A 26007-nucleotide genomic window follows, 5' to 3' on the forward strand; every position below is an offset into this window, starting at 1 on the left:
GATAGATCAAATCGCGTGGGACGCTATCCGTGCGGCAACACGGAAGGTTGGGATAGTTAGAGCTAGATAGGGATAGATGATCAATCATGGATCCAAAAATAGAGCCGGCCAAAACAATTAATAGGAAAGAAGAGAGACTCTTGTGAACGTCTGTTTTAAATGAGAAATGCTTGTGTGATTTTTACTGTGGGAAGCCGGGGAGTTGTGGTTTGTTTTAGCTCCACCCACTTTTTCAAACAGAATGAAAGTTTTTTTTAACCCTTCGTAGTGTTGTCCTGTATGTGGGAAGTTTAAGAGTGTGAACCTTATTGAATTACGTATATTCGGATGATAAGTTACGGAGCCAAGAAATGCACAAAGGATAGGTTTGTTGAGTAAAAAAAGAAAAAACGACACGGTCCCGGTGGTTAAAAAAAGGATTTGACATGCTCACTTACTTGTCGAAAGAAAACATTCAGAGAAGGCACAGCAAAACAACTGAGATGGATTCAAAAGGATTCAAAAAAATATTATATTAAATCTGCAGTTTAGAAGAGATAGTATAACACGACCTTGAGGCTGGAACAATTGAGATAACGAAAAGCAGTCCACCGCCTACGTGCCAGACTTCCCTTTAGTTATGGAAAAGATGAGATAAAAGACGTAACGTACTAAATAGGTGCTGAAAGAAAAAAAAATGTTCTGAGATTTTAAATTATGAGAAAAGTTTCACTGCAGTCTGGAAAAAAAAATGCATCACTCCTGTCGAGTTGGCAGAAAAACTCCATTAAATTAGGACTTTCATTGATAGAAGGAGGACATATTAAAAACTGTAGACATCTTAAAGAAAAAGATGCACGCACGAAAAACGTACTAAGAGATCCGCTGGGACCTCTGAGAAAGGTATCGATAGACTACGTAGTTAAAATGGTTGGCTTTGCATTGACCGAGGCTGATGACGAAATTGAATTTCAGTAAACAAATAGCTATTAAAAATGTGTGGTCTCGTTTTAAATCAATTCAAAAAAATATCTTTGGCAAGTACTTGAATAAGAAGTAAAAAAATATTGGAGTTTAATCAAATGCTGCCTTTCCTGATGAAGATTTTTTTTCAGATGGTTACGTGAAGTCACGTAATGACATCAGGTCTTCTTACAAACCTGTAAAGGAGTTAACCCTTTCCATTGACAGCCGTTTCACACTGAACATTATCAATTTGGATTTCTTAATAGAAAAAAAGACTCACCTAACAGAGGAAATGGTGCGATAGTCAGAATAAAAATAAAAACAGAACTAGCTTATGTAATAATACTTGCCTGATACAATAAAGAAATAGATACTCAAACAAAACAAATTGAAGAGTTAAAAGGCTAAGATAAATAAGCTGAAAGGGATCCACAAACCCAACTTAACCCTGACCTCCGATTTCACGGAATGACCTCGACATGCATGGATATAAAGCAGAATCAAGGGACCTGTGGGCCCTGGTAAAGCAAACCCTGAGCCCAACTGATGAGTATGCCCGATTTCTAACTTACCTAGGACGTGCTACTCATGATGCTTTGTTGGTTGCTCACCCTAACGATGTCCAGGGTCGCCTAAACACTATCTTTAATGCTCTCACCACGACCCTTCAGAAGCCCATCAGTATGGCCGCAGTATTAGAAACTAAACCCAAACGAGAAGAAACTGCCGATTTGTGGGCAAGAAGGACATTGGAATAGAAATTGTCCCTCCCGTCAGCATGAAAAAGGAAGAGGAGGAAGAGGAGGGGGGCAAGGGGGGAAGAGGACGGGGATCTTACACTAACTTATCCCAGAACAACCCCTTTGGCCAACCATCCCCCGATTATTCGTATTGACTACGTAGCTTGATTGTGCAGGGACCCTCCCCGGATGACGAACCGATTTGCCAGTTTCCAGTCCCTAGCACGGCTAAACAAATGCGACAGTGGTTGGGGATGATCAATTACTGCAGATCCTGGATCCCTAATGTTGCCCTGATGACCAAGCACCTCACACCGTATACAAATAAGGAAGGCAGCTTTGAAATAGAAACCGCAGACGTCCAAGCCTTTAAGGAACTAAAGACAGCCCTGCTGCAAGCTCCGGCTTTGGGCCGGCCCCTCTATGACCGGCCCTTTCAACTGTACAATCCTGAAAGACTGTGCTACTGCTGTCTTAACTCAGAAACACGGGGATAAGCATAGGCCTGTTGCCTACTACTTTTCCTTGGGGCACCCTGTATGCACTCAAATATTAACCGCCATCTACAATAACCTTCAATCTGCTGCCAACCTTACCCTCCAGCAGGATATTGTTGTATACACCTCTCACTCCATAGCTGCCCTCCGTAGAGAGTTGGTCGTACCGCAGGGAAAGGGTCCACAGCCAGATAGGGAATGGAAGACCAACAGGAAGAGCAGTGCAAGGAAGGTAGTGCAGGGGTCTCCTGTGGTCATCCCCCTGCAAAACAGATACACTGCTTTGAGTACTGTTGAGGGAGATGACTCATCAGGGGAGGGCAGCAGCAGCCAATTTCATGGCACCGTGGCTGGCTCTGTTGCACAGGAGGGCAGGAAAAAGAGTGGGAGAGCGATAGTGATAGGGGATTCAATTGTAAGGGGAATAGATAGGCGTTTCTGCGGCCGCAACCGAGACTCCAGGATGGTATGTTGCCTCCCTGGTGCAAGGGTCAAGAATGTCTCGGAGCGGGTGCAGGACATTCTGAAATGGGAGGGAGAACAGCCAGTTGTCGTGGTGCACATTGGTACCAACGACATAGGTAAAAAAAGGGATGAGATCCTACGAAACGAATTTAAGGAGCTAGGAGCTAAATTAAAAAGTAGGACCTCAAAAGTAGTAATCGCGGGATTGCTACCAGTGCCACATGCTAGTCAGAGTAGGAATCGCAGGATAGCGCAGATGAATACGTGGCTTGAGCAGTGGTGCAGCAGGGAGGGATTCAAATTCCTGGGGCATTGGAACCGGTTCTGGGGGAGGTGGGACCAGTACAAACCGGACGGTCTGCACCTGGGCAGAACCGGAACCAATGTCCTAGGGGGAGTGTTTGCTAGTGCTGTTGCGGTGGAGTTAAACTAATATGGCAGGGGGATGGGAACTAATGCAGGGAGACAGAGGGAAACAAAAAGGAGGCAAAAGCAAAAGGCAGAAAGGAAATGAGGAAAAGTGGAGGGCAGAGAAACCCAAGGCAAAGAACAAAAAGGGCCATTGTACAGCAAAATTCTAAAAGGACGAAGGGTGTTAAAAAAACAAGCCTGAAGGCTTTCTGTCTTAATGCAAGGAGTATCCGCAATAAGGTGGATGAATTAACTGTGCAAATAGATGTTAACAAATATGATGTGATTGGGATTATGGAGACGTGGCTCCAGGATGATCAGGGCTGGGAACTCAACATCCAGGGGTATTCAACATTCAGGAAAGATAGAATAAAAGGAAAAGGAGGTGGGGTAGCATTGCTGGTTAAGGAGGAGATTAAGGCAATAGTTAGGAAGGACATTAGCTTGGATGATGTGGAATCTATATGGGTGGAGCTGCAGAACACCAAAGGGCAAAAAACGTTAGTGGGAGTTGTGTACAGACCTCCAAACAGTAGTAGTGATGTTGGGGAGGGCATGAAACAGGAAATTAGGGGTGCATGCAATAAAGGTGCAGCAGTTATAATGGGTGACTTTAATATGCACATAGATTGGGTTAACCAAACTGGAAGCAATACGGTGGAGGAGGATTTCCTGGAGTGCATAAGGGATGATTTTTTAGACCAATATGTCGAGGAACCAACTAGGGGGGAGGCCATCTTAGACTAGGTGTTGTGTAATGAGAGAGGATTAATTAGCAATCTCGTTGTGCGAGGCCCCTTGGGGAAGAGTGACCATAATATGGTGGAATTCTGCATTAGGATGGAGAATGAAACAGTTAATTCAGAGACCATGGTCCAGAACTTAAAGAAGGCTAACTTTGAAGGTATGAGGCGTGAATTGGCTAGGATAGATTGGCGAATGATACTTAAGGGGTTGACTGTGGATGGGCATTGGCAGACATTTAGAGACCGCATGGATGAACTACAACAATTGTACATTCCTGTCTGGCGTAAAAATAAAAAAGGGAAGGTGGCTCAACCGTGGCTATCAAGGGAAATCAGGAATAGTATTAAAGCCAAGGAAGTGGCATAAAATTGGATAGAAATAGCAGCGAACCCGGGGACTGGGAGAAATTTAGAACTCAGTGGAGGAGGACAAAGGGTTTGATTAGGGCAAGGAAAATGGAGTACGAGAAGAAGCTTGCAGGGAACATTAAGACGGATTGCAAAAGTTTCTATAGATATGTAAAGAGAAAAAGGTTAGTAAAGACAAATGGAGGTCCCCTGCAGTCAGAATCAGGGGAAGTCATAACTGGGAACAAAGAAATGGCAGACCAATTGAACAAGTACTTTGGTTCGGTATTCACTAAGGAGGACACAAACAACCTTCCGGATATAAAAGGGGTCAGAGGGTGTAGTAAGAAGGAGGAACTGAGGGAAATCCTTATTAGTCGGGAAATTGTGTTGGGGAAATTGATGGGATTGAAGGCCGATAAATCCCCAGGGCCTGATGGACTGCATCCCAGAGTACTTAAGGAGGTGGCCTTGGAAATAGTGGATGCAAACACAGTCATTTTCCAACATTCCATTGACTCTGGATCAGTTCCTATGGAGTGGAGGGTAGCCAATGTAACCCCACTTTTTAAAAAAGGAGGGAGAGATAACAGGGAATTATAGACCGGTCACCCTGACATCGGTAGTGGGTAAAATGATGGAATCAATTATTAAGGATGTCATAGCAGTGCATTTGGAAAGAGGTGACATGATAGGTCCAAGTCAGCATGGATTTGTGAAAGGGAAATCATGCTTGACAAATCTTCTGGAATTTTTTGAGGATGTTTCCAGTAGAGTGGGACAAGGGAGAACCAGTTGATGTGGTATATTTGGACTTTCAGAAGGCTTTCGACAAGGTCCCATACAAGAGATTAATGTGCAAAGTTAAAGCACATGGGATTGGGGGAAGTGTGCTGACATGGATTGAGAACTGATTGTCAGACAGGAAGCAAAGAGTAGGAGTAAATGGGGACTTTTCAGAATGGCAGGCAGTGACTAGTGGGGTACCGCAAGGTTCTGTGCTGGGGCCCCAGCTGTTTACACTGTACATTAATGATTTAGACGAGGGGATTAAATGTAGTATCTCCAAATTTGCGGATGACACTAAGTTGGGTGGCAGTGAGAGCTGCGAGGAGGATGCTATGAGACTGCAGAGCGACTTGGATAGGTTAGGTGAGTGGGCAAATGCATGGCAGATGAAGTATAATGTGGATAAATGTGAGGTTATCCACTTTGGTGGTAAAAACAGAGAGACAGACTATTATCTGAATGGTGACAGATTAGGAAAAGGGGAGGTGCAAAGAGACCTGGGTGTCATGGTACATCAGTCATTGAAGGTTGGCATGCAGGTACAGCAGGCAGTTAAGAAAGCAAATGGCATGTTGGCCTTCATAGCGAGGGGATTTGAGTACAGGGGCAGGGAGGTGTTGCTACAGTTGTACAGGGCATTGGTGAGGCCACACCTGGAGTATTGTGTACAGTTTTGGTCTCCTAACCTGAGGAAGGACATTCTTGCTATTGGGGGAGTGCAGCGAAGGTTCACCAGACTGATTCCCGGGATGGCGGGACTGACCTATCAAGAAAGACTGGATCAACTGGGCTTGTATTCACTGGAGTTCAGAAGAATGAGAGGGGACCTCATAGAGACGTTTAAAATTCTGACGGGGTTAGATAGGTTAGATACAGGAAGAATGTTCCCAATGTTGGGGAAGTCCAGAACCAGGGGTCACAGTCTAAGGATAAGGGGTAAGCCATTTAGGATTGAGATGAGGAGAAACTTCTTCACCCAGAGACTGGTGAACCTGTGGAATTCTCTACCACTGAAAGTTGTTGAGGCCAATTCACTAAATATATTCAAAAAGGAGTTAGATGAAGTCCTTACTACTAGGGGGATCAAGGGGTATGGCGAGAAAGCAGGAATGGGGTACTGAAGTTGCATGTTCAGCCATGAACTCATTGAATGGCAGTGCAGGCTAGAAGGGCCGAATGGCCTACTCCTGCACCTATTTTCTATGTTTCTATGTTTCTAACTGCAGACTCAACACCTTACCATGGCCAGGCAGAGTAGATATGAGATCTACCTACTAAATAATCCTAAACTGACCTTTCGGCACTGTACTGCAATTAATCCGGCCTGTTTTCTTACTGAGCCGCCCCAAGCTGAGGAAGAACCCAGTCATGATTGTTTATCTTTAATTCAAAGGCCACATCAGTCAGGGAAGATTTAGTTGATGTACCAATGGAAGATCCAGACTGTATTATGTATGTTGACGGAAGTTCTTCTATTAATCCAGAAGGTACACGAATCTCAGGATACGCCATAGTAAACCAGAAGAATCAGCTCTTGGAATCTGCCGCCTTTGAAACCGCCTATTCTGCCCAACAAGCTGAACTATTCGCCCTCACCCGAGCCTGTATCTTGGCCAAAGACCTCAAAGTCAATATCTATACCGACTCTAGGTATGCCTTTGGGGTGGCCCATGATTTCGGACAATTATGGAAAAATAGGGGATTCCTAACCTCACAGGGGAATGAGATATCCCATAAGCAACTAGTATCTGATTTGTTGCAAGCCCTCATGCTCCCCAAGCACATTGCCATTGTTAAATGTACTGCCCACACCACCGGAAAATCCACGGTTGATATAGGGAACCACCGTGCTGACAAAGAGGCTAAACAGGTCTCTCGTGACCAACAGATGGTAGTGCCCAAAATGATGAGTCAGACTAAAAATCCTGCGAAGGATAAGTTAGCCTCGGAAAAACCAATGCCAACCATCCAAGATGTTATTAAAGCACAGGAGGATGCTCCTGAAAAAGAAAAACTATTGTGGAAAAATTATGGATGTACTTATGACAGTGTTTCTAAACTCTGGACCACTCCCGCGGAACAGACTTGCATGTCTGACGAGTTGGCTCTATGGGTTATTGAATGTATGCATTTTGCTACTCATTGTGGAGCAAGGACCACGAGTGACACACTTTTGGCTACTTGGTGGCACCCTAGACTCCAGGCGCTCGCCCAGAACATCAGTCGTCGTTGCCTGGTTTGCCAGCAACATAATCCAGGGAAGGGAGTCCCCTGTGATTGGGGTAAAAGGCCTCTACCCGAAGGTCCCTTTGAGACATTTCAGTTGGACTACATTGAGTTGCAAAAAGTTCAGTGTTACAAATATGTGTTAGTAATAGTAGATGTGTTTAGCAGATGGATTGAAGCCTACCCTACCCTGGACAATAAGGCTCAAACTGTTGTTAAGGTGTTAATGAGGGAAATTGTTCCTAGATATGGTATCTCAGCTCGACTGATGACCACCTATGTTCTTTCTCTGATTCAGGCTCTGCAACTCGCTCACAACTAGGTTCGAGAGGCTCACCTCGACCTCCCAGTTTTACCCGAATTGTCCCTCGTGGCACCAGGGAAGTATGGATTCGGAAGGGATTAGAGCCACGATGGGAGGGGCCCAAGGTTGAGGGGAAAAGTGCCTGGGTTCACCTGCACCACTGCAAGCTCACCACCCTCTAACGAACCTATTTTACTGGTTATTCTAATTCCTGCTTCTGTTTCAGATTTCCTCTTCTCCATAGCTGAACAAGGCCGTTGACATCCTAATTGTAACATGGACCAGTTTGAACTTTTACCCGTAGTGATAGACAGCCAGCTACACCGACGGTGACCTGAGAAGAGAGACGGGAGAACCGAACTCTTTTAATCAGCAAAATAATTGGACTATGTATCTAAATCCTGAGCCATAAGATGAAACTGTGTCTGTATGCCACAGTCTATATAATATGACAGTTTCGGCGCATGGGAGGGGAGACAGAGACGAGAGCTCCATGTAAACACCTTTTTGTACATGTCTTATGTTTATGTGCAAAATGGGAACTTTTCTAGGTGTTGGGTGTGTTCACATTCCCTATACATTTCCCTATACATATCCCTATATATTTCCCTGTACATTCCAAAGGGGGAATTCCTTTGCGCACCGTTCCACTAACCCTAACTGAGACTGTCAGATGGATTCAGAGCCAGACTTTCACGAGAGGGGGCCAATACAAATACGAGAGGAAAGGCGGGTCAAAAGAGGGATCACGGAGATCAGGAGGAGTATCATACCGTTACCACATGAATGACCACGGGGAGGTCACCAAGTGGGAGAGTGCTGGAGACCCCATTAGTCAGACGTCCCAGGGATGGTACCAACCAACCTACGACCTTGGAAAGGAACCCCCATTCTTAGCTCTGACCAATACCTCGGGGATTGGGAGGCCAACCGGGGACATATGTCTAACCCGAAATGACACCAGTAACAAGGGACATATCATAGGGTACAGCAAATGCCCAAACAGTCTCAACAGCACCACAGGTGCACGAGTCACCATCCTCTCTCACCTTCCGAATAAAACAGGTGGAGGTTTGTGGGCCCAGTCCTGGGACCCGGAAGATGGACAGGGTTCTGTTATCTGGGATATGTGGTGCCATTTGTGCAGCAAGTACGTACCCTGGCGGAAGCACATGCCTCCAGCCGATACAAGCAAGCCATCACCCCCGCCGACAAGTTCTTTGGGGTCATGATGTTCCCAATCAGGATAGGACGTCTCATGGATGAAGTACAGAACCTAGAGATGATATTGGAACAGATAGCTAACTATACTGCTGAAGCTCTGGAGGGCATCACAGCTGAAATGGTAGCAATAAGGACCGTAGCATTACAAAAGCGAATGGCCCTCGATTACCTGTTAGCTGAGAAAGGGGGAACGTGTGCCCTGATAGGATCTGAATGTTGCACTTACATCCCCGATAATTCAGAAAACATAACCAATCTCGTTGATCACATAAGAAGGGAGGTAAAGAAGTTATCCACCCCTGCAGGAGGAGTAGGCTGGTTTGATTGGCTGTTAGGTGGATCTTGGGGATCGTATCTAATGCATGGAGCAATTATTCTCATCGTAATAATAATTACCTGTTGCTTGATTATTGGTTGCTTTAACCTATGTGGTAAAGTCATGATGGCAAGATTAGCAAACCCTCTTGTGGTCAAGGGCTCCCGGGTTATGATCCAACGATCTAAAGAACATAGAAACATAGAAAATAGATGCAGGAGTAGGCCATTCGGCCCTTCTAGCCTGCACCGCCATTCAATGAGTTCATGGCTGAACATTCAACTTCAGTACCCCATTCCTGCTTTCTCGCCATACCCCTTGATCCCCCTAGTAGTAAGGACCTCATCTAACTCCTTTTTGAATATATTTAGTGAATTGGCCTCAACAACTTTCTGTGGTAGAGAATTCCACAGGTTCACCACTCTCTGGGTGAAGAAGTTCCTCCGCATCTCGGTCCTAAATGGCTTACCCCTTATCCTTAGACTGTGACCTCTGGTTCTGGACTTCCCCAACATTGGGAACATTCTTCAATAACCATTCGACAATAACAACAATATGATTCAGGAAATAGAGTGTGAATGGATGAATGCGATACTCCGAGAATGATCCTAAGTGTTATCATGGAATGATAAAAGGGGGGAATGTGGATATGTGAAAATGTATAAGCAATAAAGACAGTGAAGTGAACTGGATATTAAATGTATACAGACATTAAAGTCGAGAAGTTGAGAACGTGGGAATTATATATGGACAGTATAAGCGAACAAAGAATTCATGGAGGAATAGCCATGGAAATCTCAGACTCGAGACTGCAAAATGTTACAATACTAACACAGCTTGAAAAAAAAACCCACAGCTTGCAAAAAACCTCAAGGTCTTATTAGATCATGTTATTAACCTGAAACATTAACAGAAGGTCTTTGTTTAAAATCAGACCACACTTAGGTCGGCTTATGAGTGGACAAAGGGAAAGAGGGATCAAAGAGGATAGGCTGAACTAGGATGTCACTCTAATTGTATCTTGTTATCTTTTACCGAAAATGTATAACCATCGTCCCTTTACAATGTAACGTCATTTTGTCCGTAGGAAGTGAGTACGATCTATCAGAGTTGCATTCCTTCTGTCTGATAAGGTCCCCGATCGGGATTTGCTTTTTAAATAAAAGCTTGCTCTGTTTAAAGCACAATTGGTATTCGACTCAGTGATTTCATTGAACCAGATTGAGGGAAAAGAATCCACATTTACATTTGCGCTGTCAAAGGCATCGACAGCCGTGACCATCTCAGTGCTTTGCTCCGCTGCCCCCTCAGTGGTGGCCAGTGGAAGCCTGCTGAGCACGTCAACGCAATTTTCAGTGCCCGGCCGGTGCCGGATGGAGTAGTCATACGCAGCGAGCGTGAGAGCCCATCGCTGTATGCGAGCTGACGCATTGGCATTGACAGCCTTGCTGTCTGACAGCAGTGATGTTAACGGCTTGTGGTCTGTTTCTAATTCGAACCTCCGACCAAAAAGGTACTGGTGCATCTTTTTCACCCAATAGACACATGCGAGTGCTTCCTTCTCAACCATCCCATCCTTGTCGCCAATGTAAAGTCTTACAATGTAAAGTGTTACACAATACCACAAATCCACACAAGGCACATTCTATGGACAAGGTCACTCCATGACCTGAACCTTTATTCACAGGACCAAGAAATGCTGGCCCTGCGTGGAACCTCCCTTTATATACCTGGATGGCCAGGTGAGGAGTGTCTCCCACAAGTTCACCCCGTGTTCAAGGTGTGCATTTCTTACTTATATACAGTATTGCAATGTTGTTACATACATGACACTGGGAGTTATAAATCGAAACATCGGGGCCAAAATTGCCCCTTTTTTTGCACCCAGTTAATGCCGCCGGTAAGCGCTAACCGGGCGCAATTGCCTTTTCGCCCAGGGGCGGGCGGTGGTGGCACCCGAGGCAAAATTGCCCTCGGGATTTTGTGCGTGGTTTGGAGTTTGCGCTGTGCCCCACGATTTGCGCCCCGGGCAGGCGGAAACCCGGTGATAACGTCATCGCCGCGCGCGCTGACCCCTTTGCACCCCTTGGCATGCGAGGCGAGCGCGGACATCCGTCCAGGGTGCCCCTTAAAGGAGGTCGTGCGCGCCCCGTGTCGCCTTTTTTTTTGTCAGCCGACTTTTCCATCAGCCCAACGATGGCGGCTCACATCTTGACTGGGCCGCCAGCATACAGCCCGGCACTTCTCTTTACGACCGGGCTACCAGTCAAGATTGTCCCTGGTGGCCCCCAAAGGGCCATGCCAAGTCCGCAGCAGCCCTCCCCTTTAAATGAAGGGGAGGGGCATTGTGGCACATCAGCGCAGTGCTGATGCCTCGCTAGCACCCCGAAGTGGAGAGCCTGGGGCAGCGCTCCGCCATGATTGACGGGCGGGTCTTCCACCCCGGGCGTTAACTGACCCGGGTCGGGAAGGTTACCATCCCCAGATGGGCCACGGGGCAATTTCGGCCCCATAGAGTACAAATGCAAAGAGGTTATCCTAAACCTTTATAAATCAGTGGTTCGGCCTCAGCTGGAATATCATATCCAATTCTGGGCACCACACTATGGGCCCAAGTTACCACACGATAAAAAACGGGCACCCCTCCGAGCTGGGCGCCCGTTTTTCGCGCCGAAAACGGCGCCGGAAAAAAAACTCGCGATTCTGGAACGCCCTGCAGCTCCATGTCTGCCTGGCGCAGCGCCCAGGGGGGCGGGGCCTACCACTCGCGGCGATTTTGTAAGTGGGAGGGGGGCGGGCACCATTTAAATTAGTTTTTTTCCTGCCGGCAACCCTGCGCGTGCGCGTTGGAGCGTTCGCGCACGCGCAGTGTGAAGGAAACATTGGCACTCAGCCATTTTTGTAGTTCTTTGTAACTGTTTAATTTTTGAACATTTTTTACTAAAAGCACATTGCCATCAGCACTGAGGCTTCTTGCAGCAGTGAGAAGGCTGCAGGAAGCCTCAGAAAGTTGAGGCAGCCGTTTCTCTCCCTCCCCCCCCAGCCCGCCGTCGGGAAATGGCTTCCTCCTCCCCTCCGCGGGAACGAGCGGCTGCCTCAACTTGTGAGGCTTCCTGCAGCATTCTCCCTGGCTAAAGCACTTTCACGCAGGTAGGAAGATGGTTTATTTAATCTTTTCTTTGCTTATAAATTTTTATTCAGGTTGGATTTATTTGTATAATATTTGTAGAAGTATAAATAAGGATTTATTGTAGAATTTAATGACTTCCCTTCCCCCCCCCACCTCGTTCTGGACGTCTAATTTGTAACCTGCGCCTGATTTTTTAATGTGTAGAACAGGTTTTTTCAGTTCTACAAAAATCTTCACTTGCTCCATTCTAAGTTAGTTTGGAGTACGTTTTCACTGTGGAAACTTTGAAATCAGGCGTCAGTGGCCGGACACGCCCCCTTTTGAAGAAAAAATTCTGTTCCAAAGTGAAACTGGTCTAACTGACTAGAACTGCAGAAAAAAAAATGTGGAGAATTGCGATTTCTAAGATAGTTCATTCTCCACCAGTTGCTCCTAAAAATCAGGCGCAAATCATGTGGAAACTTGGGCCCTATAGGTGGAATATCAAGGCTTTGGAGAGGACGCAGAGGAGATTTATTAGAATGGTACCAGGGATGAGGAATTCTACCTCTCTTTCCTTCTTTAAGACACTGCTTAAAACTTACCTCCTTAACTAAGCTTCTGCCCTAATATGGCCTTATGTGGTTTGGTGTCAAATGTTGTTTGAAAATGCTCCTATGAAGTGCCTCGGGACATTTTACTGTGTTAAAGGTGCTATATGAATACAAGTTGCTGTTGTATGTAGAGACAAGAGAAGCTGGGATGGTTCTTCTCACAGCAGAAATGGTTATAGAAACATAGAAACATAGAAAATAGGTGCAGGAGTAGGTCATTCGGCCCTTCGAGCCTGCACCGCCATTCAATAAGATCATGGCTGATCATTCCTTCAGTACCCTTTGATCCCCTTAACCGTAAGGGCCATATCTAACTCCCTCTTGAATATATCCAATGAACTGGCATCAACAATTCTCTGCGGCAGGGAATTCCACAGGTTAACAACTCTCTGAGTGAAGCCGTTTCTCCTCATCTCAGTCCTAAATGGCCTACCCCTTATCCTAAGACTATGTCCCCTGGTTCTGGACTTCCCCAACATCGAGAACATTCTTCCCGCATCTAACCTGTCCAGTCCCGTCAGAATCTTATATGTTTCTATGTGTTCCCCTCTTATCCTTCTAAACGCCAGTGAATAAAGGCCCAGTTGATCCAGTCTCTCCTCAGATGACAGCCCAGCCATCCCTGGAATCAGTCTGGTGAGCCTTCACTGCACTCCCTCTATAGCAACAACGTCCTTCCTCCGACTAGGAGACCAAAACTGAACATAATATTCCAGATGAGGCCTCACTAAGGCCCTGTACAACTGCAGTAAGACCTCCCTGCTTCTCTATTCAAATCCCCTAGCTATGAAGGCCAACATACCATTTGCTTTCTTTACCGCCTGCTGTACCTGCGTGCCCACTTTCAGTGACTGATGAACCATGACACCCAGGTCTCGTTGCACCTCCCCTTTTTCCAGTCTGCCGCCATTCAGATAATATTCTGCCTTCGTGTTTTTGCCCCCAAAATGGATAACCTCACATTTATCCACATTATACTGCATCTGCCATGCGTTTGCCCACTCACCTAACCTGTCCAAATCACCCTGCAGCCTCTTAGCTTCCTCCTCACAGCTCACACCGCCACCCAGTTTAGTGTCATCCGCAAACGTGGAGATGTTACACTCTGTTCTTTCATCCAAATCGTTAATGTATATTGTAAAGAGCTGGGGTCCCGGCACTGAGCCCTGCGGCACTCCACTAGTCACTGCCTGCCATTCTGAAAAGGACCCGTTTATCCCGACTCTCTGCTTCCTGCCTGCCAACCAGTTCTCTATCCACGTCAGTACATTACGCCCAATACCATGTGCTTTGATCTTGCACACCAATCTCTTGCATGGGACCTTGTCAAAAGCCTTTGGAAAGTCCAAATACACCACATTCACTGGTTCTCCCTTGTCCACTCTGCTAGTTACATCCTCAAAAAATTCCAGAAGATTCGTCAAGCATGATTTCCCTTTCATAAATCCATGCTGACACTTCCGATCCTGTCACTGCTTTCCAAATGCGCTGCTATTTCATCCTTAATGATTGATTCCAACATTTTCCCCACGACCGATGTCAGGCTAACCGGTCTATAATTACCCGCTTTCGCTCTCCCTCCTTTTTTGAAAAGCGGCGTCACATTAGCTACCCTCCAGTCCATAGGAACTGATCCAGAGTCGATAGATTGTTGGAAAATGATCACCAATGCATCCACTATTTCTAGGGCCGCTTTCTTAAGTATTCTGGGATGCAGACCATCAGGACCCGGGGATTTATCGGCCTTTAATCCCATCAATTTCCCTAACACAATTTCCCGCCTAATAAGGATATCTTTCAGTTCCTCATTCTCACTGGACCCTCGGTCCCCTAGCACATTCGGAAGGATATTTGTATCTTCCTTTTGTGAAGACTGAACCGAAGTATTGGTTCAATTGGTCTGCCATTTCTTTGCTCCCCATTATAAATTCACCTGAATCCGACTGCAAGGGACCCATGTTTATCTTTACTAATCTTTTTCTCTTCACGTATCTATAGAAGTTTTTGCAGTCAGTTTTTATGTTCCCTGCAAGCTTCCTCTCGTACTCTATTTTCTCCTTCTTAATTAAACACTTAGTCCTCATCTGTTGAATTCTAAATTTCTCCCAGTCCTCAGGTTTGTTGCTTTTTCTAGCTAATTTACATGCCTCTTCCTTGGTTTTAACACTATCCTTAACTTCCCTTGTTAGCCATGGTTGAGCCACCTTCCCAGTTTTATCTTTACTCCAGACAGGGATGTATAATTGCTGAAGTTTATCCATGTGATCTTTAAATGTTTGCCATTGCTTATCCACCGTCAACCCTTTAAGTATCCTCTGCCAGTCTATTCTAGCCAATTCACACCTCATACTGTCGAAGTTACCTTTCCTTACGTTCAGGACCCGAGTTTCCGAATGAACTGTTATGGGGAAATTTAATAGAGGTGCTCATAATCATGAGGTGTTGTGAGAAACTGTTCCACTGGCAGCAGAGTTGATAACCAGAGGTCACAGATTTAAGATCATTGGCAAAAGAACCAGGTTGGAGATGAGATGTTTTTTAAATCTCAAAAGCACTGTGTGAAAGGATGGTGGAAGCAGATTCAATAGTAACTTTCAAAACGGGAATTATATATACATTTGAAAAAGAAAAATTTGCATCGCTGTGGGGAAAGAGCAACAACAACTTGCAGTGAAGCATCTCAAGGCACCTCACAGGAGTATTATGAGCTAAAAGAAAATGACACCGAGCTGCGTAAGTAGAAATGAGCGCAGGTGACCAAAAGTTTGGTCAAAGAGGTATGTTTTAAGGAGTGTCTTGAAGGAGGAAAGGCAGGTAGAGAGACGGAGAGGTTTAGGCAGAGAGTTCCAAAGTTTTGGACCTGGGCAACAGAAGGCACGCCCACCCACCAATGGTTGAGCGATTATAATCAGGGATGCTCAGGAGGGCAGAATTAGAGGAGCGCTGACATCTGCGAGGGTTGTGGGGCTGGGCGAGATTACAGAGATAGGGAGGGGCGAGGCCATTGAGGGATTTGAAAATAAGGATGAGAATTCTGAAATCGAGGCGTTGCTTAACCGAATGTCAATGTAGGTCAGGGATGATGGGTGAGCAGGACTTGGTGCGAGTTAGCCGAGTTTTGGATCACCTCTAGTTTACGTAGGGTAGAATGTGGCAGGAAAGCCAGGAGTGCATTGGAATAGTCAAGTCTAGAGGTAACAAAGGCATGGATGAGGGCTTCAGAATGGATGAGCTGAGGCAAGGGTGGAGACGGGCGATGTTAGAGGTGGAAATAGGCGGTCTTAGTTATGCTACGGATATGTGTTCGAAAACTCATTTCAGAGTCAAATATGACACCAGGGTTGCGAACAGTCTGGTTCAGACAGAAGTTGGGGAGAGGGATGAAGTCAATGGCTAGGGAACGGAGTTTGTGGCGGGGACCAAGAACAATGGCTTCGGTCTTCCCAATATTCAATTGGAGAAAATTTCTGCTCATCCAGAACGGGATGTTGCCTAAGCCGTCTGACAATTTAGAGACCATGGAGGGGTCGAGAGATGAGGTAGAACTGGGTGTCATCAGTATACATGTGGAAACTGATGCTGCGTTTTCGGATTATGTCGCCAAGGGGCAACATGTAGATGAGAAATAGGAGGGGGCCAAGGATAGATCCTTGGGGGACACCAGCGGTAACAATGTGGGGGCGGGAAGAGAAGCCGTTGCAGGTGATTCTCTGGTTACGATTAGATCGATAAGACTGGAACCAGGAACGTGCAGTCCCACCCAGCCGGACGACGGTGGCGAAACACTGGAGAAGGATAGAGTGGTCAACCGTGTCAAAGGCTGCAGGCAAGTCAAGTAGGATGAGAAGGAATGGTTTGCCTTTGTCACAGTGAAAGGATGTCATTTGTGACTTTAATGTTGCTCACCTCACTCAACATTGATTGCCCCTTGTGACATTTCGGTACTGTGGCAGATGTAGGAACTGGATTGAAGGGATTCAAACATGGAATTGCGGGAAAGATGGGCACAGATTTGGGAGGCGACAACACGTTCAAGGATTTTGGAGAGGAAAAGGAGGTTGGAGATGGGGCGGTAGCTTGCAACGACGGAGGGGTCGAGGGTTGGTTATTTGAGGAGGGGGGTGATGACGGCAGATTTGAGGGAGAGGGACACAGTACCTGAGGAGAACCGTCAACAATGTCAGCTAAAATGGGAGCCAGTAAAGGAAGTTGGGTGGTCAGCAGTTTGGTGGGAATAGGGTCAAGGGAGCAGGAAGTGGGTCTCACGGACAGGATTAGCTCAGAAAGGTCATGAGGGGAGATCTGAGATCTGAGATAAACTGGAGAAAGATGTGAGGTCAGGGCTCGAGGAATGGGACTAATTTGGATAGCTCATTCGAAGAGCCGGCACAGACATGATAGGCTGAATGGCCTCCTTCTGCACTGTAAGATTCTATTCTATATGTGGAGAGAGTTGATGACTGTTGCGCGACTTTCAGAGTCAAAAGAGGCAATGTTGAGTGAGGTGAGCAAGTCAAGAAAGAGGATGGTGAGGTTAGTGCCCAACAGGTATTGGGTGCGAAAGTTGGTGCGAAAGGAGAGTGGGAAATTGAGGTTGCTGCTTGTAGGGTGTGTAATGTTTGTAGCTCCACACTGTGGATGTGGACGTATTGTGTACTGCAACTACAGAGTTAATAATTAAACAAAACCAGGGAGTTCCGGAGACTTCCGAGAGCTGCCTGCCATGTTAGAAAGTTGTGTGTGCTTGTGCTCTGTGAATATATCACATTTGGCGACGAGATGGGATTTTTCGAATGATTTAAAGCTGAAATTTTGTTGGTGAAGGATTCAGCCAGCCGACAGAGAGACTTTAGAAAAAGCTACAAAATCCGAGGTAAAAAAGCGAGCACACTAGATATTGCAGAGTTTAAAATGGCAGCACCCGCAGGTGTAATGGGACATTTGGGTGAACATAGACACGACCGGGAACGTTTTAAAGCGTATGTGGATCGGCTAGAAATGTATTTCACTGCAAATAACATAATCGAAGTTCCAGGCAATGCAGTCCAGAATCAGGCAATGCAGTCCAGAATCAGGCGATATTGGAACGGAAGCCAGCTATCTACTTATCTGCAGCTGGACCTGAATTGTATGAAACTCTTGTAAGTCTGCTTGTGCCTGACGAGCCAAAGGACACAAGATTTTAACGAAGCTGGAGCAGCACTACAATCCCAAGCCGTTAGAAATTGCTGAAAGCTGTAATTTCGGGATACGGAATCAAAAGTCATGAAAGTATCAGTGATTACATTGTAGCATTAAAAAAGCTGTCGATACACTGTAATTTCGGAAACTTTCAAAACCGAACATTTGCAGGATCGTTTTGTTTGTGGGGTGAAAAATGATGCGATCAGAAGAAAGTTATTGACGACGGACGACTTGACGTTTGAGATTGCTTGTCAGACAGCGAGGTTGATGGGCATCGCCGACCAATATTCCCAAGAATTGCATAATAATTACGGTCATCAGTCAACCGAGGTGAATCGCCTGCAGATTCAAAGTAAAAGGCGGTGGGGGCCCAAAGTCTCAGAAACTGGAAATTCGAACAGAGCACCAAAGTCGTGCTATAGGTGCCTGGGACAACACATTACCTTCATATATGGACAACTATGAGCAGAGTGTTTCTTCTGCAGAAAGACTGGGCATCTTGCAAAGGCATGCCGACTGAAGGGTAAATCAGCTTTCAAAGCTATGAGTCCAGCGTTCAAAGCTATGAGTAGAAATCCTCAGAGACTACATAGCATGGAAGAACAACAACAGGACGAGATGTTAGAGTTACACGTCATCAGGAGCACGAGGTTAACGGACAGTGATTCGGAAAGTATCAAAATTCACATAGATGCTGCGGGATTCAAGATACCAATGGAAACCGACACTGGTGCATCCGTGAGTGTAGTACCGGAGTCGCTATACCTCGACAAATTGCATGATTTCCCATTGGGGAAATCCAAGATAGAGCTGTGAGGCTACTCGGGAGAGAAAATTCCTGTGATAGGTCATGTCATCGTACCGGTGAAATATAAGGATCAATTTCAGAACTTGCCTCTAACATTAATGAAAGGAGACAAGCCTGCCTTACTAGGAAGAAATTGGTTGAGCTCACTGAAGCTGGATTGGAGTAAGATTTTCTGTGTGAAAGCGAGATTTGTATCAACGGATGATGTTATCAAGAAGTATCCGAAGGTGTTCTGCGAAACGGACAGTCCGATCCAAGGCTTCAAGGTGAGTGTCAGGGTACAGAAGGATGCGAGATCGGTTTACTGCAAGCCACGTTCCGTACCATATGCACTCAAGGAGAAAGTTGAGCAAGAACTCAAAAGACTAGAGACTGAGTACGTTATTTTTAAAATAGATCGATGTAATTGGCCTACACCCATTGTTGTTGTACCCAAGTCCGATGGTAAAATAAGATTGTGTGGTGATTATAAAGTAACCGTAAACCAGATTCTAGAGGGTAATATCCCCAATACATTGCCGAATATAGAAGATTTGTTCACAACATTGACAGGTGGTCAGCTCTTCTCAAAACTGGATCTTACGAATGCCTACTTACAGCTTGAACTAGATGAGGAGTCCAAGTCATGCTTGACTATAAATACTCATCTAGGCCTAAATCAATTTAATAGGCTACCGTTGGGAGTGTCTTCTGCCCCTGCCATATTCCAAGGGGTGATGAACCAGATTTTGCAAGGTATTAAAGGGGTAGTATGTTATTTGGATGACATACTAATTTCAGCACCAAAGACAAATTCATAATAACATATTGAATAAAGTCCTCAAACGGCTAGAGAAGCACAGAGTATGAGTGTCCACTCGTAAGTGTGAGTTATTTCAAAACTCAGTGGAGTATTTAGGGTACAGAGTAGATAAAGATGGTTTACATCCAACCATGGGAAAGCTGGATGCAATCAGAAATGCACCCACTCCCACGAATGTCACTGAACTTCGTTCATTCTTGGGTCTTTTGAACTATTATGGGAAGTTCCTACCAAATTTGGCTACAATATTACATCCACTGAATGAACGTTTGAAAAAACAGGTCCATTGGAAGTGGTCAAAAGAATGCGATACAGCATTCAAAGAGTGTAAAAGCAAACTGGTAGAGAGCACCATGTTAGTTCACGATGACATATCTAAGGAGATTAAGCTAGCATGTGATGCCTCTCCGTATGGAGTTGGGGCAGTAATCTCTCATGTATCACGGAGTGGGGAGGAGAGATCAATTGCTTTTGCTTCACGCACTCTCTGTGCCAGTGAGAGTAATTATGCGCAAATCAAACGGGAAGCTTTGGCATTAATTTTTGGGGCCAAGAAGTTTCACAAATACTTGTATGGTCGTAAGTTTACCATCGTTATGGACCATAAGCCCCTAACAGCAATCCTCTATCCAAAGTCCCCACTTCCAACATTAGCTGCAGCCCGAATGCAGAGATGAGCTTTGATTTTGTCAGCTTATACATGATATTGAATATAGACGATGAGCTGATCACAGTAATGCTGATGCAATGTCTAGATTGCCTTCCCCATCACAAGTTACAACCGATAGGGAAGAAGTGTTTTATTTTTCATACATTGATGAACTGCCAGTCACAGCTGAAGAGATTGGTAGAGCAACCAAACGTGACCCAGTGATGTCAAAGGTGTATGAGTATATTGCAAATGGATGGCCAAACCAGGTAACAAAGATACACATCCATTCTTCATTTATAGGAATGAATTATCAGTCGATAAAGATTGTATCATGTGGGGTGCAAGAGTGGTTATACCAAATAAATTCAGGTCCAAATTATTAGGAGACCTTCATGACCAGCACCTGGGAATGTGCTTGGCCAAGAGTTTAGCAAGCAGTTACTTATGGTGGCCAGGTCTTGATAAAGATATAGAGTACATCATGAGTCAGTGTACATGTCAATCGGTAAGCAAGCAACCACCATCAGTACCATTAGCGCCATGGAAATGGCCTCCCAAGGTGTGGCAAAGGCTACATATTGATTTTGCTGAGTTAGAAGGACAACAATTGTTCATTATGATTGATAGCCATTCGAAGTGGGTCAAGGTGTTTCCAATGTGGAAAACAACAACAAGTAAAACACTGGACATTTTGCGAAGTTCATTTTCTTAATTTGGCCTCCCAGAAGAAATTGTTTCGGATAATGGACCACAATTTTGTTCCGGGGAATTTGCACAATTCACGAGCAAAAATGGTGTGAAACATACCAAGGTTCCACCATACCACCCTGCTTCAAATGGTGCAGCAGAGCGCACTGTACAAATTATAAAACGTGCCCTCATAAGACAAATGTTAGATCCAAATCCAAAGAAATGACAGTAGTCATTTTTTGATTACGTATCGTAATACTCCTCATACAACTACTGGTCGAACACCAGCAGAGTTGTTTCTCAAAAGACAGCCACGAACCAGATTCTCATTTGTTAAAACCAAATTTGGCACAGTCCATAGAAGAGACATAATCAAGACAGAAAGAGAATCATGATAGAGGTACAGTAAAAGAGAAGTGTGAGTTTAAACCAGAAGGTGAGAGTGAAGAACCATCACCATAAATGGTTAAAGTGGTTACTTGGAAAAGTAGTGAAGATATGTGGTCCTTGCACATATTTGGTCAAGATGTTTGATCATGGACAGGTTAGGTTTGTTCATATTGATCATATTTTGCCTACAGACATGGAAGGAGTTGAAAGTGGGAATGACTCAATTATTTCTGGCTCATCAGATAGTTTTGATATACCAGTACACCTACATCCAGTGTACTGGAAACAAATCCAAGAGAAAATCAGAATTTAAGTCCGAGTCCGAGTCAGGAAAACAAACTAACAGTCTGAAGTTAGAGTGAGTTCAAATGAAAATCAAGGAAATTCCGTGGGAGGAAAACATCCCTCAGGATGAGTCTCGAATGAGTTTGAAGTCGAGACCATGTTTGGAAGGTTCTGTTCGCGAGCGAAGGTATCCTCGTCGAAACAGAAAACAAGTGGTTAAATTAAATTTGTAAATATGGAAAAAAAAAATAAGTCTATATCCTGTGTTATGTATAAACATGCAAGTTATGTATGATGCTGTTATAATAACTTCTTCATTAAGGAGGGAGAAGTGTAATGTTTGTAGCTCCACACTGTGGATGTGGACGTATTGTGTACTGGAACTACAGAGTTAATAATTAAACAGAACCAGGGGGTTCCAGAGACTTCCGAGAGCTGCCTGCCATGTTAGAAAGCTGTGTGTGCTTGTGCTCTGTGAATATATCACAGGGGCAATGACGGGCTGAAGCTAAGAGAGGTACAGAAGGATGCTCTGGGCTTAATGAAGGGGGATTCAAGCCAGGAACGGTGGCAGGAGTAGGAAGGCAGTGATGGGCTGGGTTAGGGATTGAGGGTAAAAAGTACCCGAGAGGAAAGAAATGAAAGCTGGCATGACTGGACGACATGAAGGGTGGAGGTGACGGTGGCGGAGGGGGAGGTGTGGAGACAGGAGAGGAGGGCCCGACAGCAGCTGAAAGAGAACAAAGACAGAATAGGTTCAGGTGTGATTGCCGCCAAATGCACATGGGAATTTGGGACATATAAGCATAGCAGAAATTAGAAGAGACTTGTCCCGATTGTAATTGGAAAATTGCGAAGCCATGAAATTCACATCCAGAGTTCCCCCTTATTCCAGGTGCCTTCCATCAAATGATCAAAAACATTTTACACTTGGTATACTCAATACCTTAATGTTACAATAAAATGTTACAATTAACAAACCAACCAGCCGTCATCCCACAGATGCAAAACTTCACTGGATCAACAAGCTTACCAAACACAAAGCAAGGTTGACAAATTCATCACAAAATGTCCTTTTTTTTATAAAATAAGACGAGTTCCTCCTTTGCAAGTTCAATAGGCAAAGGCACCTCAGCCAGTATTTAACTCTCTCTCAGCATTTCCCCATTTAGAATATAGCTCTCTCTGATAAGAGGAAAGGTAGAGGTTGTTTAGGAAGGTACAGGAACTTCAAGCATAGGGCTGAGGCAGCTGAAGGCTCCATCACCAACGGTCAGGTAAGGGAGGATATAACGAGCATGGTGGATAGAGGTGTACCGATGGATGTGGTGTATTTAGATTTCCAAAAGGCATTCGATCAGGTGCCACACAAAAGGTTACTGCAGAAGATAAAGGTATGCGTAGTCAGAGGAAATGTATTAGTATGGATAGAGAATTGGCTGGCTAACAGAAAGTAGAGAGTCGGGATAAATGGGTCCTTTTCGGGTTGGAAATCGGTGGTTAGTGGTGTGCCACAGGGATCGGTGCTGGGACCACAACTGTTTACAATATACATAGATGACCTGGAAGAGGGGACAGAGTGTCGTGTAACAAAATTTGCAGATGACACAAAGATTAGTGGGAAAGCGGGTTGTGTAGAGGACACAGAGAGGCTGCAAAGAGATTTAGATAGGTTAAGCGAATGGGCTAAGGTTTGGCAGATGGAATACAATGTCGGAAAATGTGAGGTCATCCACCTTGGAAAAAAAAACAGTAAAAGGGAATATTATTTGAATGGGGAGAAATTACAACATGCTGCGGTGCAGAGGGACCTGGGGGTCCTTGTGCATGGATCCCAAAAAGTTAGCTTGCAGGTAATCAGGAAGGCGAATGGAATGTTGGCCTTCATTGCGAGGGATGGAGTACAAAAGCAGGGAGGTCCTGCTGCAACTGTATAGGGTATTGGTGAGGCCGCACCTGGAGTACTGCGTGCAGTTTTGGTCACCTTACTTAAGGAAGGATATACTAGCTTTGGAGGGGATACAGAGACAGTCACTAGGCTGATTCCAGAGATGAGGGGGTTACCTTATGATAGATTGAGTAGACTGGGTCTTTACTCATTGGAGTTCGGAAGGATGAGGGGTGATCTTATGGAAACATTTAAAATAATGAAAGGGATAGACAAGATAGAGGCAGAGAGGTTGTTTCCGCTGGTCGGGGAGACTAGAACTAGGGGGCACAGCCTCAAAATACAGGGGAGCCAATTTAAAACGGAGTTGAGAAGGAATTTCTTCTCCCAGAGGGTTGTGAATCTGTGGAATTCTCTGCCCAAGGAAGCAGTTGAGGCTAGCTCATTGAATGTATTCAAGTCACAGATAGGTAGATTTTTAACCAATAAGGGAATTAAGGGTTACGGGGAGCGGGCGGGTAAGTGGAGCTGAGTCCACGGACAGATCAGCCATGATCTTGTTGAATGGCTGGAGGGGCTAGATGGCCTACTCCTGTTGCTAATTCTTATGTTCAATTTGCACACAGCAAGCTCCCACAAACAGCAACATGATACTGACCAGATAATTAGTGATGCTGATTGAGGGTTAAACATTGGACAGAACACCGGGGGACAACTCTGCTGCTCTTCTTCGAAATAGTGCCCTGGGATCTTTTACGTGCAGCTGACAAGGGCAGAATGGCCTGTCTGTGGGCCGTAAGTGCTTTGTGACAATTGACCTCAGTGGGGTGTTGGCAACCGGATGGGAGACCGAGGCAAAGGTCACGGTGCTGATGATAAAGTGACGGGTTACGAAATTTCTGCTCAGAGACTTGGAGAATACTTTGAACCGCAAGTGACCCTCATCGAAGCTTCCTCCTTTGAAGACAGTTCCGCTTTCGAATGCTGACCCCTGACCCCCTCCCCTGCTGCAGGGCCCGCCCACCTCACGGCTCGCCCCGAGCTGCCCAATCACATTGTCCCGCGTGCGCCCGAGGCTGGCCCGCCCCCAACCCGGAAGCCTCGGGCTCGCGCCTGTTGTCACGCGGTGTTTGTTGTGATTCTGTCGCGCCCGGTGATTGGCTGATCGCCACAAACCGATCAAAAAGAGCGGCGCGGGGGGGGCCGACAGCCGGCGGCCGTCAGTGTTCGCCCGCCGCGGGCCGCGGCCTCCCCACCCCCTCACCCACCTCCTCACCCCCCCCACACACACCCCCCTCACCCCCCCCCTCACACACATACACCCCCCCTCACACACACACCTCACCCCCTCCTCCTCCTCACCCCCTCCTCCTCACCCCCACCCCCTCACCCCTCCTCCTCCCATCCTCCTCACCCCCCCCCCCCCACCCCCTCACCCCCTCACACACCCCCTCACCCCCTCACACAGAGCCTTCCCTCACTGCTCAACCTAACCTGCTCTTTCCCCCTCCCCCTTCGCCAACACCGCAGCCCGCCCAAAAGAAACCCCTGATTGGCCACTGCTCCCGTCACTCGGCCGCAGGCGTCAGCTCGCGGGCCTTTCAGAAGGCCGCTGTTTTCCAATCCAATTGGCTGGCGCCCGTGCTCATCACACACGTGCTGCAGCCAATCAGCTGCTGGCCCCCGGCCAGCAAAAAGATCAATCGGAGGCCGCCTTTCCAGGAACCCGCCCCCCTCTCCCCCTCCGCGTCCCGTTCACCCCCCCCCCCACAAACATGGCGGAACCAGCAGCCCGATTGGCCGAACCATCCGTCAGTCAACTCAAACCCCACCCCCCCCCCCCCCCATCAATCAAACCCCGCCCCCCCTACACACACACACAAGTTTGGTTGCCGCTGCAGTGGAGACTTTTGAAGCGAATTAAATAATTAAATGTTTTTTTTTTAACACAAAAAAAAGAGAAGAGGGGACGCCTTGACTCGGGAGGTCTCGGGCCCCTTGCCGGCGGCACGCTGCTGAAGGAAGGACAATGAGGGCCCGGGCCTGGGCCGCCGCCGCCGCCGCGGTCGCTTACCTATGAGCTCGGCGATCGCGCTGAAGGGCCAGGTGTGACTGGTCGAGTTGGTGTGCAAGTAGGTGGGGCTCATCTGAGGAGGCGAAAAAATAAATAAAACAAAACATCCGTCAGGCGGCATTTTTTTTTTTTTTAAAAAGGGGGCCCAAGCGTGTAACTTCATCTCCGTCAGATTCCGCGGCGGGAGCGGGAGCGGGAGGAGGGGGGTGTCAGCTTACCGCACTGAGGCGAATCCCATGCTCGCTGAGCCTCGCCATGTTTGATCAAGAGCTCTCCGTTTCCCAGGTGAGGGCGCAGCGTTTGTCAACGGCGCTGGAATGCCGTACAAGATGGCGCCGCCCGTCAGGGGCAGAGGGAGAGAGAGAGAGAGAGAGACGCCGTACAGCACACCGCTTCCGGGCTGCGCGCGCCGCCGCCGCCGCCCCTTCCAGCAACTAATTGCAAACATAAAACGAGTCAGGAGTATTGGGCAAATACCATGGCCCCCCCCCTTTTTTGGG

The 26007-nt window shown here is 46.3% G+C and overlaps 2 protein-coding genes across 5 annotated transcripts in view; one reads left to right on the plus strand and one right to left on the minus strand.

The window, feature by feature from the left end:
* Positions 1–25791, minus strand: part of LOC139265535 (MORC family CW-type zinc finger protein 4-like) — a 168313-nt gene extending 142522 nt beyond the window's left edge. For 2 of the 4 annotated variants that reach the window (XM_070882576.1, XM_070882575.1), the window contains exons 1-2: positions 25726–25791; positions 25508–25580 (exon numbers count right to left, since the gene is read on the minus strand). In XM_070882576.1, the coding sequence (XP_070738677.1) occupies positions 25508–25580; positions 25726–25764 (112 nt within the window). In that variant the 5' untranslated portion in view covers positions 25765–25791. Of the gene's footprint in view, positions 1–25507 lie in introns of all 4 variants that reach the window. The other 2 variants (XM_070882577.1, XM_070882578.1) reach the window with 2 other exon arrangements.
* cox11 (cytochrome c oxidase assembly homolog 11 (yeast)) overlaps positions 25307–26007 on the plus strand; it is a 53915-nt gene continuing 53214 nt past the window's right edge. Inside the window, exon 1 of the mRNA XM_070882581.1 lies at positions 25307–25565. The gene's annotated coding sequence lies outside the window, so the exon portion shown is untranslated. The remainder of the gene's footprint in view (positions 25566–26007) is intronic.

This window comes from Pristiophorus japonicus, chromosome 6 (assembly GCF_044704955.1).
Source record: "Pristiophorus japonicus isolate sPriJap1 chromosome 6, sPriJap1.hap1, whole genome shotgun sequence".
NCBI classification, from domain to species: domain Eukaryota; kingdom Metazoa; phylum Chordata; class Chondrichthyes; family Pristiophoridae; genus Pristiophorus; species Pristiophorus japonicus.